The following is a 17,842-nucleotide window of genomic DNA, read 5'->3' on the forward strand; positions in this document are numbered from 1 at the left end:
TTCTGTCCTGTTCCATTGATATATTTCTGTTTTTGTGCCAGTACCAAACTGTTTTGATTACTGTAGCTTTGTAGTATAGTCTGAAGTCAGAGAGCCTGATTCCTCCAGGTTTGTTTTTCCTTCTCAGGATTGTTTTGGTTATTCAGGGTCTTTTGTGTTTCCATACAAGTTTAAACATTTTTTTATTCTAAAAAATAGGAACAATGTTGACCCTTCTTTCACAGAAGTGACCTAACATTTAGAAAAGGTCATTCCTGTACAACACAGAATAGCACACACGTGTGTTCAGTGACCGTCAGCCTGGGTGGAATGAATAACCTGTCTTATTTTCACATTTTCTGAGTCTGCCATCTTAACTGAAGAGGCTTATTCCCTCTGTGCCTGGCTTTTATTTCCACTCTCCTTTCCCGCTTATCTTTCTGCTTCTTCCCTCTCCATTTCCCTCTTCCTCAGGCTAAAGTGGATAATGAGATCCTTAATTACAAAGACCTGGCAGCTCTCCCCAAGGTTAAGTCAATCTACGAGGTACAACGCCCTGACCTCATTTCCTACGAGCCTCATTCCAGATACACGTCCGACGAGATGCTGGAGAGGTGTGGCTATGGAGAGGTATGGGGTCTCGCCCTCTGGGGCCGGTGGAGGAGAGGAGAGCCCATGGGGTCCCCAGGCCCCTCGATCACAGAGACTGAGGCCTCCATAATGGTGGCCCCCAGACTCTTTCAAACTGGTTTTTATAGTCAACACTTAAAAATCAAGCCATTTCATCCAAAATCTGGCTTTTCTTGAAAAATCAGAGCTGGCAACACAACCCCAGTATTTCCACCACCTGGAGATGGGGAACAGCACCCTCTGTAGTCAGGACACCAGATCCCCAATTCTCTCTGATCCCCACTACACGCTGAGAACCCCAACATTAAAGCCAAGAACCTGTGACCACTTATTGCTTGAGCTGTTTTTCCTCTTACCGTGGAGAGGTTTTATACATAGCCTCTAGCTCTCATCACCAGCCAGGCTCAGAGGCCAGTTAAGTTTATAAACCCTGGTTAGGTAGGTTCTCTGGGTGTTGCCCCTGGCCTGTGCTCAGGGCAAGAGACACTCTTATAAAAAGGCAGCATCAGAAGGGTTTTGAAATAACTAAATGGCTGCTGGACAAGAGAAAGCATTCTCTGGGGCAGGCAGTGGTCCTGCTACCAGAGGTCCTGGCAGCAGACATCCCAGGAGGTGTCCAACCCATCCCAGGCCCCTGCGCTGAGATCATCTGGCACCTTAGAAGGGGCCCTGGCCTTGTCCCCACTTCACCGCTGACCCCTTCCTCTCTAAGGAGGATGAGGTGTCATTTGGTTTAAGAGCCCAGTGCTGAGATTCTCTGAGTTCTGGCCTCTGAAATGGACCAGTAAAAGGAAACCAAGCATTTGGTAGAGGCTGAGTCTCCTGAAGCCAGAGATGGCAAACAGGGGGCCACAGGCCAGCGCCAGATTTGTTTTGTTTCACTCACAGAGTGTCTTTAAAATGTAAATTAGTTATCAACATTCAGACATTAGGAAAGTTCACATAGGTGTCTGTTCTTCTGTCTTGGAAATAAGAAGCTGTGTTAGCCTGGGGTTGGCCTGGGTGCCCTGGACCTGAGCGCCATCCCCTCTGTGGGCGATGCCTTCCATCCCCGGCTTCCTGCTCCCTGCCCACCAGCCCAACTCCTGCCTTGATGGCACCAGCCTGGCTCTTGCTTGGCCCTGCATTTGGGACCCCTGCCCTGGGCCCTGTCCTCTGAACCACAGAGGGGGCGTGAACTGATAGAGGGACAGGGAAGGGCCATGGACTGGCTCTGAGCTTGCAGTGGGGAAGCTGGGGTCCCAGTGAAGACCCTACCGATCCTTTCCTGAGGGGCCCTGAGCCCCCTCGTCCCCTCTCGGGGATATAATCTCAAGGTTCCCTCCCACCCATGAGTACCGCTGACATCCTGGCAGGTGAAGTGTTATCCGGGGTGGGGGGCTGCAGGGCAGCTGCAGGCCTCTCTCTGCTCCGTGTAACCACTCTCTGTCCCTCCCTCTCACCCTCCTCTCTCCTTTCGCTCCTTCCATGGCTGCCTTCACACTTCGCCTCCAAGTCGCTGGGAACCTTATCTCCCTACTCCCAGGTAATTAAGCTGGTTCCAGGAGACCTTTTCTAGAATCGTATCCTTTTATGCTGACCAAGCAGACTCCTGATTTAGCTCTTGCACAGCCTCCAAAGGTGCTCCCACAACCTGAGCAGAGATGGGGAGAGTTAAGAGCATGACCTGGAGAAAGTGGCAGTGACTAAAGAGCAGAGATGGCGGGGAGAACCTTCCTTCCAGGGATGGCCTCCCTGACGCTTCTGTGATCCTTGGTCAGGATCCCTGGGACTTGACCTATGGGTTGCATTCAAGGGTGTGTGGGAGCAGGCGAAGGCCCTGAGAAGGCACTGCAGCCTCTTGGGCTACACGTCACCCAGGGAGGGGACGTCTGTATTCAGGAGGGCAGCACCGTGCTTCAGGCCCCGGGGATCCCAGAGTCACGTCACTCTCCCTGCTGCCTGCCGGACCCTTGGCTCCAGGCCCCCCGAGTGCGGGTCTTGCTCATGGCCCTGCTTCCTCCCCTTCAGGACATCTATGAGAACCTGGACCTCCGGCAGAGAAGGGCCTCCAGCCCAGGATACATCGACTCCCCCACCTACAGCCGGCAGGGCATGTCCCCCACCTTCTCCCGCTCACCTCATCACTACTACCGCTCTGGTAAGGAAGGGGGAAGCCCGCAAAGGGACAGGAAAAGCCAAGGGACAGCACCGTGGTTTACGTCCCCAGCTGTAGAGACAGCATGGGATTCCGTGGGACATCTCCATCGCAGCATGGTTCCCGGGAGGCCTGTGGCACCCAGGCCTCGCCAAGTCCCCGCCAATGCCCCTGGCAGGGGAAGAGGAGGGATACGTGGCACTGAGATGCCGCAGGAGGTGGGTGGGGTGCTGCTGGGTTTGGGGGCGGGGGAAGTGGCAGACCGCCCAGCCGCCCTGGCTGAGAGAAGACGCCTGCATCTCCATTGTTTGTCCTGCCCCATCCAGAGGGTAGGACCAGAGGACCAGAGTGGCCTGGCTCAACCAAGGGCCATTCAGTGGTTAGGGATGAAGTGGGCAGGGTGATTAAGGGAGTCGCCCAGGTGGGGCGCTAAGAGGGGCAAAGACACTCAGTGCTGTTGGTTCTCACAACCCACAAAATCTGACTTGGGGGTGAAGCAGGACAGCGGGGCCAAGCCTGTTTCCGCCAACACGTGCATGAGAGCACAGCACCCCCGCATCCCGCCGTCGCCACCTCGCTGCTGCCGTCACTGCCGCCGCTGCATTAATGCCTGTTTTCTCTGTGCCTCTGTTCTCTCTGGGGACCACTGCCTGCGCGCTCCAGGGCCCGAGAGTGGCCGGAGCTCTCCATACCATAGCCAGTTAGATGTGAGGTCCTCCACTCCGACCTCTTACCAGGCTCCCAAGCACTTTCACATCCCAGGTAGGCTGCCAGCCTGGAATTCCCAGCATGGGTGCATGCTCCGTGGGGTCACCAGCACTGAGGAGAAATGCGTGCTGGGGACCCTCCCTAACCAGTCACCTGCACTAGCCCACCTCCAGCTCCAACACGCCCACTAACCTTAGCCCATCCACAAGACAGAACCAACTTTGATCAGGACCACCAGGAAGCAGTCCAGGGAAGTGCCTAGAAGGACTGAGGGCTGTAATGGGACGTGGCAGTAACCACATCATGGGCTTTTGCACCAAAACTCTTGGGACTGGATCCTTAATTCTGCTGCTTATAAGCTCGTGACCTCAGGACCGGGACTTAGCTTCCTGGAGGCTGAGTTGTTCCTTCCGGACAGCCAGCCCTATTCTGGATCCTGAAGGTGCAGCTGTGCTCAAACCAGCCCAGTCCCTGACTTCGGGGTGTTTTAAGTTCTAATGTGGGAAGAGAGCTAATAAATAAGTAAACAAATACGTAAAAGTATAATTTCAGGAGATGGATGCTAAACATAATAAAAACAGGGCACTGCGGTAAAGTGACAGGGTGGAGGAGGCTGGGCTAGATGAGGTAGTCAGGAAGGGCTTCTTGGAGGAGGTGACATTGAAGCCAAAGATATCACAGGGTTAAACATCCTGGGTGGAGGAAACAGCCAGTCCAAAGGCCCTAAAACACTGCCTGCAGCAGGCCAGAGCAGCTGGAGGTGGTGAGCATGAGGGAAGGTGATGGGAAGGTAGAGGAAGGCAGGGGGGGGGGGCCCATGGAAAAGGTCTTACCCTAAGTTCAGCAGAGCCAGGCCTAGGGCCCGGTCTCCCAACTCTGAGCCCAGGTTTTCACTGCCCACTCACTTTTTCCCAGAAGTTGGTCCTACCGTTTCTTCTACACCATTCTCAATTGCCCCAGAAATTTCTCATCTGGTTTATTTGGGTGGAGGGTGGAGGGTGGGGGTGGCGAGAGTGCGGAACCGTAGCGAAAAGGTTCTGGGGATGTCCATGCGGAATGAAGCATGGCCGCTGAGTGGAGGCGGGGGCACCTTCCCGCATGGAGTCTTGCTGAGCACAAGCCTGCCTTTACCTGCATGCCCACCATTCCAGCCCAAGCCCCTGCCTCAGCCCCGTTTGAATCCATCCACCCAGTTTCCCCTCATCTTTCCTGGAACCGGATGGGATGAGGTTGGAGGCTCAGCTTTAGAAGAGGAAGTCCACGGGGAGGGGTGGGAAAAGCCTCAGGAGAAGCTGCTAAGCACCTCTCTTCTGGGACTGACTGACCAACTGCTGTATCCTGTTCTCCTGTCTTTCTCTCTCCTTTCCACTGTCCCTCCCTGGTCTGTCTGGCAGCTGGAGAAAGTAACATCTACCGGAAACCCCCGATCTACAAGCGGCATGGTATGGTCAGGGGCTGAGAGGGCTCAGCCAGGCAAGGGGAGGGGCAGTTAACCTGTGCAGGTGGCTCGGCAGCGCCACTGAGAGGGACGCTGACAAGGATGCAACCCAGTCCATGTTGGCCGCTCACTCATGGTGGCCTTGCCGGGGGGGGGGGGGGGGGGGGTGGTGTCATTTCAAAAGGGCAAGGAAGGCCTGTATCCCCTATGTCCTTCCCCACCACCTCACCGCCCCCCACTCCCACCTATCCCTGATGGGTGGTGTCCTAAGGACCATGGTCAGAGTAACCCTTGTCAAATGCAGGTGGCCCTGGGAGAGTGACGCTCCCAGGCATTTGTCCTCAAACTTGGAGGTTCGTGAGAATCCCATGGGATGCATACAGGTTCCTGGGCCCCAACCCGGACTTAATCCAAGTTGTGTATTTGTAAGTTTCTCCAGGTGATTCTAATGTCCAGCCCAGCTTGGGAACCACTGCTCTAAGCTGCTGTCTGTCACCATGTCCTGGGAGTACATACCTGGAGGCCTGTAGACGGGCTGTGGATGAGGAAGGGGCTGAGGGTGCCTTCATTCATTCGTTCATCCATTTAGTGTTTCTTATAGAATGGCCTGTGGACCACCTGCACCCAAATTTATTTACCAGTCAGATACCCTGACCCCTCCCCTGCCCTAGACTTCCTTAGTTAGGAATACTAAGCTTGTAGCCTACACAACTCTGCACTGTAACCCGCTTCATTCATGACTCCTACCTGCGCTCGGAGTGGGATCCTGCCTGTGCTCAGAGTGGGAACCACTGCTGAGACATGTTCATTCTGATCCAGTTCCGGTCCCACTCACTGTGTGGTCTGAGCAAGGCCCTCCCCACCAGGTGTTCAGATTCCCAACTGTGAAATGAGAGGCTTGACCTCAGTGCTTTTCCAAGCACTTTCACAAGTGCTTGGAACGCCCACGTCCCAGACCCTCGCCTGGATGTGGCTTCCCTCCCCTGGGCTGGAGCCCAGTGAAAAGGGGCAGTGCGTCTAGGACACTTCCTAGGACGTCGGGCTCCCTGAAGCTCTTTCTCTGGGTCCTTTGCAGGTGATTTGTCGACAGCAACCAAGAGCAAAACAAGTGAAGACATCAGCCAGGCCTCGAAGTACAGTCCAGTCTACTCGCCAGACCCCTACTACGCGACGGAGTCTGAGTACTGGACCTACCATGGGTCCCCCAAAGGTACCACCCCCTCCACAAGGGAGCCAGGACCAGAGCCCTGTCACCTACGCCAGGGACTCAGAGGGCTAGGACAGATAGTCGCCATTCCTTCACACAATAATGCATTTACTCAGCAAACATGTACTGAGGGCAGTTATGAGCCTTCAGGAGACACTGGAAAGCAACCTAGAGCAGGTCCTTGCCCTTGTAGACAAGACATAGGCCCCAGCTGGAGAGGATGGTGAGGTACAGCAGGTAGAGAGCTGATGGCAGGGGCGTGCCATGCAGCCTGGAAGATGACAGAAGCTTCTTAAATGTAGAGCCTCGGCTGCCAGAGGAAGGGTGAGGAGCAGGTAAGCCTACAGGGTATAGAAACACAGCTGCAGAGACGCAAGATCGGAGGCCGGGCTCTACTGGAGCAAAGGAAAGGCTGTCAGCTTAACCTTGAGCTCAGAGAGGGAAGGGCAGGGGTGGGGGTGAGAGGCCAGATACCACAGGGCCTTGAAGATTTTGATCTTTATCCAAAATAGTAGGAAGTTGTTAAAAGTGGTGGCATGATCAGATTTATGTTTCTAAGAGACCACTTTGGCTGTAGGTAGGAAATGGTTTGGAAAATGGAAAAGAGAGGACTGTGGGCATTGGAAGATTCTCGTAGGCACCTGGTGGGGGGTCTTAATGGTCCTCAAGGTGCCAGCCCGCCAGATGGTGTTCCTTTCGAGTATGGCAAGGAGCTGTCATTAAGTGCCACTTTGCTTCAGCATGTACCTTTAGTAATGAATGTCCATTTTGAGCAAAGTTTCATGGGAGCTCAGAGGGGACCCTGCCCTACCTTCAAAGAATTCTCCATTTGGAAAAGAATTACAACACAAGCCCAACTGTAACCCAGCTTGGAGGAGTGGGCAGTGTCCACAGGAGACAGTGTTCAGAGGGGACTCTTAGATGAGACTATTTCAATCACAAAAAAAGGAGAAACAATATTTTTTTAAAATCTCCAAATGGCTTGAGGCGAAACAAGGATTTCCTGGGTCAGGTGACTGGAAGTTTCTGGGGTACAGCTGGATCTAGAGGTGGGTGGGAACCACCAGGACCTGAGCAGTCCTCAGGGCTGGGTGGCTGCAGCCTCAGGCTGACTGTCCTCAGGCCAGGATGAGCTCTGGCGGGTCCAGGCTGACCCCCTGCCCTTGGCAGAGAGAACACCTTTCCTGCCAATGTCAGCAAGAGTCCTAACATCGTGGCTTATTAACTCTGGGCTGTTAGCTTTGCTGGCACTTTCTAGCCTAAGAATGGGAAGGGACACTGGGTGTCTCAGTACAGGGAGGCCCACAGTAAAGGCAGCTCACTGAAGTGCACTTGTGAGGGGTCGCCCATCTAGAAAGTGGCAGCACCAGGCAGAGAGCTCCTGTGAAGGCTGTACTGCCGCCCACGCCCTCTCCCCAGGGCAGGGGCTGACCTTAGCTGTCTTTCCCGGCAGTGCCCCGGGCCAGGAGATTCTCATCCGGAGGAGAGGAAGACGACTTCGACCGCAGTATGCACAAGGTGAGCAGGCCACACCACTGAATGGGGTGCTGCCGGGGCATGTTACTGAGGGTTTTCTCATTTGTGAGGGACAGAAACCAAACTCAAACTATGATAAAACAAAAAAGAAATGCAAAACTTGGCATAACAGAAAAGTCAGCTGGTAGGATTAGCTGTAGGCTATTCCTGCCATCAGGTGGTCAGTGGGCACCAGTGACTTATATGTCGCTGGTGGGAATGGAAGGTGGTGCGGCTGCTGAGGGAGTCTGTGGCCCTCACCAAGTTACCGTGTAGAATGACAACAGGAACTGTCGACGGAAAACACACACACCACCTAAAAGGTAAGAATTATGTTTTATTCAGCAGATATACTGAGGACCTAAACCCAGGATTCAGCCTCTCAGATAGCTCTGAGATAGTGTTCCAAAGAGGTAAGGGAGGAGCCAGGATATATAGGTTTTGCAAAAAAAAAAAAAAAAAAATCAGGAAGTTGAACATCAAAAGATTGCTGCTGACTAAAGAAAAAACAGACACTTCCAGGTAATGAATTTAGCCCTTTTCTATGTATGGGAAGACGCAAGGGCCTGGGCTCACTGAAATCATTCCTTAATTTGCACCTGTCTAAATTGCACTGTCTAAGGTCGGTATCCTGTTCTCCTCCATCCTGAATCCCCTCAGGGTATACCACTGAGAGGAGCCACAGAGGTTGGTGGCAGCAACATCCTTTGTTTATTGATATGGCAGGTGACGTTCTTTGCTCACAGTGCTTCCTCTTGGTAATAAATGTGACCAGTTTTGGAGGCACTGCATGACCGATTTTGTCCCTTGGTGCCAGGAAGGTGCATTCCTAGATCAGGCAAAGATTCTGTTGACAGGCCGCTGAATGTGCTGATTTTTCCTGGATTAGGCCCTACTGATAATCTAAAAGTCTCTGGGCCATGTGTCTTGCTAGTCTGTTATGATCCAGGAGATGTTTTCCCTTGTCCCTTCTTCCCATATCTAGAGTTGCACTATTACAGTTGTTGTATGTAGAGTTATGTACATGATCAACTGCCTTGAGATAACATTAAATTTGTTGGAGGCTTGATTACATGTTGGTAATATAAGAGATAACAATCTTATAAAACAGAATATAGCAATACAGCTGGTAACATTAATAAACTGATAGTGCAGCAGAGAGAGGCACAAAGTATAAATAATTTGAAAACAACAAGACAGAACAAACTAGAAGAGTCATTAGTATAACTAGTTGTAATCTGGTCAAAACAAGTCATCAAGTCCACAGGGAATCCAGCTGGAAAAGCCAAATTCTGGAAGGATCAGGTAGAGAAACAAAGGTAAATGTTTCATCTTTGTTTACAAAGGTATACTTTACCAACTTGCTGTAGGTCATAGTGTAAGAGGAAAGTTCTTCTGAAAAACAGAAATTAAAAATCAGTATATATCAGAACAAGTCATAAAGTTATCAATCATATTTATCAATTCATTCAGTCTCATGTAATTAATTCCTGTTAATCTAGATGAAGTTGTTAGGTTTTCCATTCGTTTTTAAATTTCTTACCCAGTTCAGGAGTATGATCTAAAAGTTATCAGAAACTTATGCTTATCAAAAGTCATTTTTAATGAATCTTTTTTAAGATTTTCATTTTATAGAAGTGTCAGAGTAAAACAGTGATTGTCTGTAAACAACAAGACTTAAAATGGCAAGGTTAAAGATCTGACTTATTATAACTGACAAGATACTTGGATATTTCTGTGATATAGAACATTTTAAGATAACTAAAATTATAGCTTATAACTATATAGTAGGACATATCAGATTTTCAGGAATTCCATATACATTTTGGAATATCTATATTAATGATATTTACCCATACAATATAACCTTGACAGTGCTTCTCAAGTAATTTAACACAGCAGTCCCCAACCTTTGGTACCAGGGACTGTTCTATGGAAGATAATTTTTCCATGGACCACGGGGATGGTTTCAGGATGATTAAAGTACATTACATTTATTATGCACTTTATGTCTAATCTGGCCACCACTGATCTGACAGAAGGTACCAGTCCATGGCCCAGAGGATGGAGACCCCTGATTTATTAATAACATACCAAATAAATACCAATTTCTGAGATGCCTCAGAATTTCTTTGAAGCATCCCGGAGTTAGCTAGGGATCAAATAACTTCAGTTAGAATTTGTTATTTGGGACATTTGTCAAAAATATCACAAAGGTTTCAAAACACATGGCCAAACAGGATCATAGATCACTGTGAAACAATACTTACTTGACCAGTTGTCACCAAAGTGACAATTTCAAAAACAAACACAGGTAACTGCATATTACTATTAGAAGTAGGCTGGCTCAAAACTGGATTTGGTTCCTCTCTCTGTTAAGAGAACAAAGTTTTCTTGCAATACTGCTTTTGACAGGTTGTGTGAGATTCTTTTTCTGTAAGTGATTTGTATTTGTTTTTGAAATGTTTTGTCCTTTTGACCTACTGTATAGCCCGGGGAACTCAATATTCTATAATAACCTTTATGGAAAAAGAATCTGAAAAATGGATATATTTACATGTATAATTGAATCATTTGTCTATACACCTGAAACTAACACAGCCTGGTAAACCACCTCCACTCCAATATGAAAGAACAATTTTAAAATTAATAGGAAAAACTCTGAAGTTTTCAGTTACCAAAAATCTGCAGAAACTATTTTAGATCAATACACCCAAATCATCAGTTGTGTCCTACTCTTTGCAACCCAATGGACTACAGCACGCCAGGCTTCCTGTCCATCACCAACTCCCAGAGCTTACTCAAACTCATGTCTATCGAGCTGGTGATGCCATCCAATCATCTCATCCTCTGTCGTCCCCATCACCTGCCTTCAATCTTTCCCTTTTCCAAGGAGTCAGTTCTTTGCATCAGGTGGCCAAAATATTGGAGTTTCAGCTTCAGCATCAGTCCTTCCAATGATTTCCTTTAGGATGGACTGGTTGGATCTCCTTGCAGTCCAAGAGATTCTCAAGAGTCTTCTCCAATAACACAGTTCAAAAGCAGTTAAAAAACCAAATCATAATTATTCCTAAAGGGTTCACCTGAAAACTTTAATCTCATTTACCTTTATTTTTATAACTTGCAAAAATATCATTATACCAATTTTTTTTGCTGACAAAAGCTGCAACAGAAATAACATGAACTTACTGACCTTCAGTAAAGCCTGACAAAAGAGATGTCTGTCTTAATTAAACCAGCAAGCTTAAGTTAGCTTTAATACCAGGTATTAATTTAATATTGAATATTTCCTAGATGAACGTGAAATTCATTCTGGCCAGTTTCATTTTGTTTCAGTTCAGTTCAGTTGCGTCCAACTCTTTGCAACCCCATGAATTGCAGCACACCAGGCCTCCCTGTCCATCACCAACTCCTGGACTTCACTCAAACTCACGTCCATCAAATTGGTGATGCCATCCAGCCATCTCATCTTCTGTTGTACCCTTTTCCTCCTGCCCCCAATCCCTCCCAGCATCAGAGTCTTTTCCAATGAGTCAACTCTTTGCATGAGGTGGCCAAAGTACTGGAATTTCAGCTTTAGCATCATTCGTTCCAAAGAACACCCAGGGCTGATCTCCTTTAGAATGGACTGGTTGGATCTCCTTGCAGTCCAAGGGACTCTCAAGAGTCTTCTCCAACACCACAGTTCAAAAGCATCAAAGTATTTAATTTGTAAGCACTTACTTTTAAGCTAATTAAATAGAGTTCTTTTATAAATTTAATTTTGACAGTGTTTTCTGGAGGTAGAGACACCTCATGTAATGTATATGTATATTTACATTAGCTTCACCTTAAAAACTTAGTTATAAATCAGGTATTATAATATAAACTTACTAGTTTATAAATAACAGTTGGAATAAGTTAAATTTGCTTGCTCAGATTACTATGGCCTTGCTCTTTGTGAAAAAAATATCATTTAGCCAGCAGACCATTTTTGATAATTAAAAGCAACTGTCTTTGTCCTGCAAGTTTCTAAAAATAAGAAATGTGAATATGGCCCACACTGATGACACACACACAAAATGCCTAAGAAAATCAGGTAGAATACTTACATATCAAAGACATAGGGACAGAAATGCAGGTTCTCCCTAGAAGGGCTTTTGCTTCTTTAAGTTCAGAATTCTGTAAAGATGTTTTATCAAGACGGCTTTCTCTAATTTAACTGTGTACTCAATGGAAGAGGCCCTCTCCACCCCCACCCCCTGCCTTAGTCATTTTCAGGACAAGAGTTCCTTCAATTCCTAATGAAGTACGTACTTGTAAATATTAAGTTTCATACATGCAGAAATCTGGCTGGGGTCTTAGAGGCTGGCAACCTGTCGATCCTTATTCTTTTTGTTTTGAAAGCTTTATTCCCCATTCCAAGGTCAGTTTGTCAAAATAAAATCACTAGTGATGGCTGGTGGTGAGCCAATGTGCTGATGTGAGCTTAACTCCTCTAGATTTTAGCCTGGAGTCCTTTTAGCCCTATGTTTTGGTTTCTCCCTTCAGTAGCCTGAGACCACTGTGGGTGCTTGGAGTATGGAGTGGTCGGCTCTTTTGCATGTCCATGGAAAGCAAGTTTCTAAGTAAAAAGAGTGAGTTACCCTAATAGGTACAACTGCACGGTGTGAGGACTTGCCTCTATCACTCCCCCAAGTTCCTTGGTTTCCTGAGAAAGCCATTGCCAGCCAGGAGGTGATGTTCCTTCTGAGCTGAAAGCTCTCTTGAGATATCTTCACTTTTATTTTGACAAACTCTAAGCATCCAATTCAAGGAAAAACGACAAGCCAGTCTATATAATTACTCCATCCAACCTTACTCAGGGTCTTACAACTGAGCCAAGTCTCCTCAGTATTTCAACTGAGGATAACCCTCAGTGTCTAAACTGGGCAAAAAGTCTTCACAGTGTCTTCAGACAGATAACCCAGGTACCTCTTCTTGAAACTAAGTTTCAAGGATAACCTATCTCTCTTCCAGTGAGGAGTTTAACACCACTGAATAAAACTTAGGATCATCAGCCAATAATAGGAGAGTGAAGTGAAAGTCACTCAGTCATGTCCAACTCTTTGCGACCCCATGGACTATACACTTCATGGAATTCTCCAAGGCATCTTCGCAACCCAGGATCGAACCCATGTCTCCTGCATTGCAGGTGGATTCTTTACCAGCTGAGCCACAAGGGAAGCCCAATAACAGGAGAGATTCACCCAAATTCATCTGGACTCTGAGGAGGCAGACAGGCCCAAGAATCTCTGCTGGTACCTAGGCTCTGGAGCCTTTTGAGTTCAGGCAGAGGAGAAAAGTCTGCTCTGGGTCCCTTTGTGGCTGCCAAAACTGTTGACAAAAAATATATGCAACTGAAAAATTGAGAATTATGTTTTATTCAGCAGACACTAAGGACCTAAGCTCTCAGAAATCTCTGAGGCACAGTTCTGAAGAGGTAAGGGAGGAACCAGGAGATAAAGGAGTTTCTGTAAAACAAGACAAAAAACAGTCAAACATCAAAAGATTATAATTAAGAGGAAAACAAACATCTCAAGTTAATGAATTTAGCCCTTTTCTTTGTATGGTAAGATGCAAGAGTCTGGGCTCACTGAAATGATTCATCTGACACGCACCTTAGCTATCTAGGGCCAGTATCCTGTTTTACTCCACTCTGAATCCCCTCAGGGTGCACCGTTGGGGGCGGGGGTGGCTGCAGAGGTTGGTTTGACGGCTGCAACATCCTTTGTTTATTGATGTGGCAGGAGGTGTTCTTTGTTCACAGACCCATCAATTCCATTCCTAGGTATATACCCAGAAGAACTGAAAACCGGTACTCAGTAACATACACGCAGGTCATGGCAGTACCACGCACAATAACCAAGAGGTGGAAGCAGCCCAAATGTTCATGAGCTCTCGAATGAATAAACAAAAGGTGGCATATCCATATAACAGAGTATCAGCTACAAAAAGAATGAAGAGCTGATACACGGGACAGTGTATATGAGCCCTGTAAACACTGTGCTTAGAGAAAGAAGCCGGACACAAAAGCCCACATACTGTACGGTTCCATTCATATGGAATATCCAGAAGGGGTAAATCCACGAGACAGAACCGAGACTGGTGATTATCAAGGCCTAGAAGGAAAGGGGGGGGGGGGAGTGATCATTTAATGAGTAGAGGGTCTGTTTGGGGGTAAAATGATAAAAATGATGTGAAAATAGGTGGAGGCTGTGGCTACACAGTTTCAGCAATGTACTAAATGCCACTCACTGTATTCTGTGGACACTTTAAAATGGTTAATTTTATGTTTTGTGAATTTCATCCCCTCCCCCCCAAAAAAATGTCTGTTTTTTAAAAATTGGGTGCCAGCAACTCCAAGAGTCCCAGGAAGGCTCTCCCTGGCCTAGCTAGCGCCATCTGTCCATCGCTGAACCAGTCACTGTGGACAGGGTTAATGCTGTTGTTGGCCAGGTCTTATTTCTGTGCCCACCACCAGGGCCCCCCTCTGACCACAGGACCCTTTGTGGAAGAGAAATGAAGTCTCCCTAAAGAAAACATGGATGCTACGAAGGTAGAGGGACACGGGGAAGGCAAAAAATGTGAGAGGTTCACTCTAGAGTCTGGTCCCTCAGCCCTCCCCAGGCCTGTTTCAGCCCAGTGTTCTTTGTTTCCTTCTAACTTCATCTTCCTCCTCTCCCACCCTCAGCTCCAGAGTGGAATCGGCAGACTAATTCTGAAGGAAGAGATGAAGGCCAGGTCCAGTTCCTATGCGGACCCCTGGACCCCGCCCCGCAGCTCCACCAGCAGCCGGGAGGCCCTGCACACAGCTGGCTACGATGTGTCCCTAAATGGCTGTAAGCACTGCCCCAGAGCCTGCTGGGTGGGGGTGGGAGGGGGCACTTTCTTTCCCATCAGTTCTTCCCTAAGTGACTCTAACCTCCTACACAGCCTCACCAGGGTCTAGAATATAGGCTAAAGACCATGCTCTGACCTGAGGAGCCACTTCTGCCTCTTTGGGTCAATCTGAAGCTGTGACTTCCAGTCAGGTGCCATGTAAAGAAAGAAAAAACTCTTCTAATAGTCTGAAGATAAACAGGGCTGACTGTTGAGGTAGTTGAGCCTTTCATCACTGGAAGTGTACAATCAGAGGCTTGGTTCAAGCATTCTGCCCTGAGAGGCTCCTCCCTGTTCCTGGACCCACACACGACTCTGCCTGCCTCATCTCTTGCTTACCCCTGTGGGATTCAGTCCTGCCAGGAAGTCCTGTCTCAGCTCAATACCTCCTGGATAAACAAAGGTACCAATTATAATCCAGTGTGCTGGGCATTTGCAGATACACTATAGCCCTGGTCCTCACAAAGACCCAGAATGTAGAGGGATTATTACCACCCACTTCATAGAGGAGAGACCCCTTGCCCAAAGTCAGACCCAACACAGAGTGACTCAGGCCATAAGCTTTTTCCCCTCTTTGCTGTATGTACTGCACCTGACTCCAGGTGAGATCGAAGATGACAGTGGTAGTGATGATGATAAAGCCAGTTTTATTGAGGGTTTGTATCTGTCAGACACCGTGCTGATATTTACTGTATAGCGCCCTATATCTTTCACAAGAACCCTATAAAGGAGACACTGTGCTTCCCTACCTTACAGATAAGCATGGTTTACTAATCTGAAGCTGGGCATCTATTAATGGCAGAGCCGGGATGAACTGATGAGCTGTCTCCCTGTTTGACCACTGAGGGGCACTGTTTTCAACCCCTGGCTCTGGGCTCTGCATTCTATCAGTGCTGGTCAAAATTTAGCTCCATTCAATGCCATGTGTGCAGCGAATATCACACAGCGCCTGCTCTGGGCTGGCCTGAGGAGGGAGGACCTGCTGCAGGTGCAGCAGTTAGAAGCTGACTGGTGGGAAGAGGCACTGAAGACGCCCTCCGCCCTGCCGGCCAGGGTGGCCCAGGAATGAGAGCTGTTTCGGTCACTCAACTGATCTCCAACTTCTCTCTCTTGCAGCCCCTCGGTCCCACTACCTGGCCGACAGCGGTATGTTCTGCCCACCCTACCTTCAGGCCATCATGTTGCGTGAGGGCCAGAGCCGAGTCAGCTGCAGGGCCCCCTGAGCTGTGATGAGTATACAGCATGGATGTTCCAGCACAGTCCTCATCTGACATAGTCCACCCCGTGTGTTTGTCAGATGGTGGGCCTTAATCTTTGGTTCTGGAACCAGGGCTGCCATGCCCAACAGCTCCCAGAGAGAAAGAGCGAGCATACACATCTTCTATCCATGTGGGAGCCTGCCCGTCTGAGTTCTGAGCTCCACTCCAATCCCAGGGCCTATGTTCAGAACCACCCTGTGGCCAGGACACATGGGTCCATCATAGGAGTGTAAATGTGAGCATTTAAGGCCAAAAGACTCTGTGAGTGGGTACTTCGGGGTGGCCTTGAATTCTGCCAGGGTGAGGCACCCCTGAGATGGTCAGTTGTAAGCCTGGAGAGCAGTGGAAGGAGCTGGCAGCCCCTGTCCATGCCCCTTCCTATGAAAGTGGGGAGTAACCCTGGCCATTTGCCCAGATGACCTCAGGGAGAGGAAACCCTGGCTTGGGACTTCTGCTAATTGTCTTGGCTCCTTTTCAGATCCCCTCATCTCTAAGTCTGCCTCCCTGCCTGCCTACAGAAGAAATGGGCTGCACAGGGTAAGTAAGAGAGAATGCACTGGGGACATTATCCCCAAGCAGTTCACAATTCCTGCATCCGCTCGTGGGTGATGACAAACGGGTGAAACCTAGACAGAGGCTTTAGGGCTAGAGGTGCATTGACAAAAGAGCCCCCACGGGAGGGCTGGGAGCCCCTAGTGTTCATGGCACAATTACTCCCCGCTGAGCACTGTACAAGCACTCACTTGTTATAACCCTGCAAGGTAGTTTCTATTCTTAATAACCTATTTTGTGGATGAAGAAATGGAGGTACAGACAGGTGCAGTGACCTGCTTGAGCTCTCATTCCTAGAAAGTGCTGAGCCAGGATTCGAGCTCAGGCCAGCTGACTCACCTGCTGTGGCCTGGAGCCGTCCGAACTCTTAGATATCCTACAGTGTAAAACTTTCATGGAAGCTGAGTTGGTTTAAGGACTGAAAGGGAATGAAAATGGCTTGTTGGCAAAAGGAGAGGCTCTGTGACTAGACAAGGGATGGGGGGAGGGAAGGGACATTAAGACAGACATTCATTACTGACACCTACCAAGGGCCGGCACTGTTCAGGATGCTGGGGGTCCTACGGTGAACATACTTGCTGCTCCTATGGAGCTCACATTCTAGCTGGAGAGACAGGTGACCTGTAAGTGCATGTGTGACTTGAAGTCAGCAGTCACGTGTATTTGGAGAAGGTCAGAGGAGGGGTGAATTTAAACAAAAGGCCTGAGTGCAGGGAAGGATGACCTCACCTGTCCAAGATGAGGAAGAGCCACCCAAATAGAGGCAAGCACCATGTCAGAGTCCCTCGGTGGAGAGGACACGAGGCTGGGATGGAGGGAGCATGGAGATGAAGCCAGACAGGTGTCATTAGGGCCCAGCACTGGTAAAGACTCAGAAGGTTTCCGCGGGTGTGCTGCACCATCCAACTCAGATTTCTAATGGGCTCCTCCTTGTGTAGAGAAGAGACTGCAAAAGGACAGAAGTGGGAGACTTAACTGTGTAAGAGTGGATTTTAGGGTTAAGCACACAAAAGGGATAGAGCTCCATGGGAGAGTGATGGCTGGTGTTAATACCATCCCCTCTCCCAAGCAGGGGACAGACAGACCCTGTCCTCAACACGCCCAGGGCCTGGACGTTTGTTCGTGAACAGATGTTTATACTGAAAGCCATTGATGTATGCCAGGCACTGCTCTGGGTGCTTGGAATACCAGTGACCAAATCAAACAAAAACCCCTGCCCCTTGGAGCTTGTATTCTTGTAGGGAGAAAGAGACAGCAAGCAGTAGCACGTAGTATACAAACCACCTTATACACACTACGTCGCCAGTCGGACGCGACTGAAGCGACTTAGCAGCAGCAGAGGGTAGTGAGTGCTGTGGGAAAAAAGGGGAGAGCTGAGCAGGACAAGAAGGGTGGCGAGTTGAGGAAGGGGCGACTTATAATTTTAGATAGAGTTGTCAGGGTAGATCTCATAGGAAAAATGATACTTGAGTAATGAAAGAAAGTATATGCTGCAGTTCACCAGTATATGACTATTT

General features: G+C 48.6%; 1 protein-coding gene and 1 long non-coding RNA gene across 13 annotated transcripts in view; one reads left to right on the top strand and one right to left on the bottom strand.

The window, feature by feature from the left end:
- Window positions 1-17,842, top strand: part of ABLIM3 (actin binding LIM protein family member 3) — a 132,761-nt gene that overhangs the window by 106,689 nt on the left and 8,230 nt on the right. Inside the window, exons 10-19 of one of the 2 annotated variants that reach the window (XM_012178759.5) lie at window positions 454-609; window positions 2,105-2,134; window positions 2,620-2,749; window positions 3,410-3,508; window positions 4,849-4,896; window positions 5,968-6,102; window positions 7,553-7,617; window positions 14,327-14,474; window positions 15,631-15,660; window positions 16,252-16,310. In XM_012178759.5, coding sequence (XP_012034149.2) covers window positions 454-609; window positions 2,105-2,134; window positions 2,620-2,749; window positions 3,410-3,508; window positions 4,849-4,896; window positions 5,968-6,102; window positions 7,553-7,617; window positions 14,327-14,474; window positions 15,631-15,660; window positions 16,252-16,310 — 900 coding nt within the window. The remainder of the gene's footprint in view (window positions 1-453; window positions 610-2,104; window positions 2,135-2,619; window positions 2,750-3,409; window positions 3,509-4,848; window positions 4,897-5,967; window positions 6,103-7,552; window positions 7,618-14,326; window positions 14,475-15,630; window positions 15,661-16,251; window positions 16,311-17,842) is intronic. The other variant, XM_060416591.1, reaches the window with a different exon arrangement.
- Window positions 7,932-17,842, bottom strand: part of LOC105606707 (uncharacterized) — a 108,285-nt gene continuing 98,374 nt past the window's right edge. For 8 of the 11 annotated variants that reach the window (XR_006059988.2, XR_009600895.1, XR_006059995.2 and 5 more), the window contains 3 exons: window positions 17,055-17,271; window positions 16,853-16,946; window positions 7,932-16,743 (listed from right to left, as the gene is read on the bottom strand). This is a non-coding gene — a long non-coding RNA (uncharacterized LOC105606707). Of the gene's footprint in view, window positions 16,744-16,852; window positions 17,272-17,842 lie in introns of all 11 variants that reach the window. The other 3 variants (XR_009600898.1, XR_009600901.1, XR_009600903.1) reach the window with 3 other exon arrangements.

The sequence above is a fragment of the Ovis aries genome, chromosome 5 (genome assembly GCF_016772045.2).
Source record: "Ovis aries strain OAR_USU_Benz2616 breed Rambouillet chromosome 5, ARS-UI_Ramb_v3.0, whole genome shotgun sequence".
NCBI classification, from domain to species: domain Eukaryota; kingdom Metazoa; phylum Chordata; class Mammalia; order Artiodactyla; family Bovidae; genus Ovis; species Ovis aries.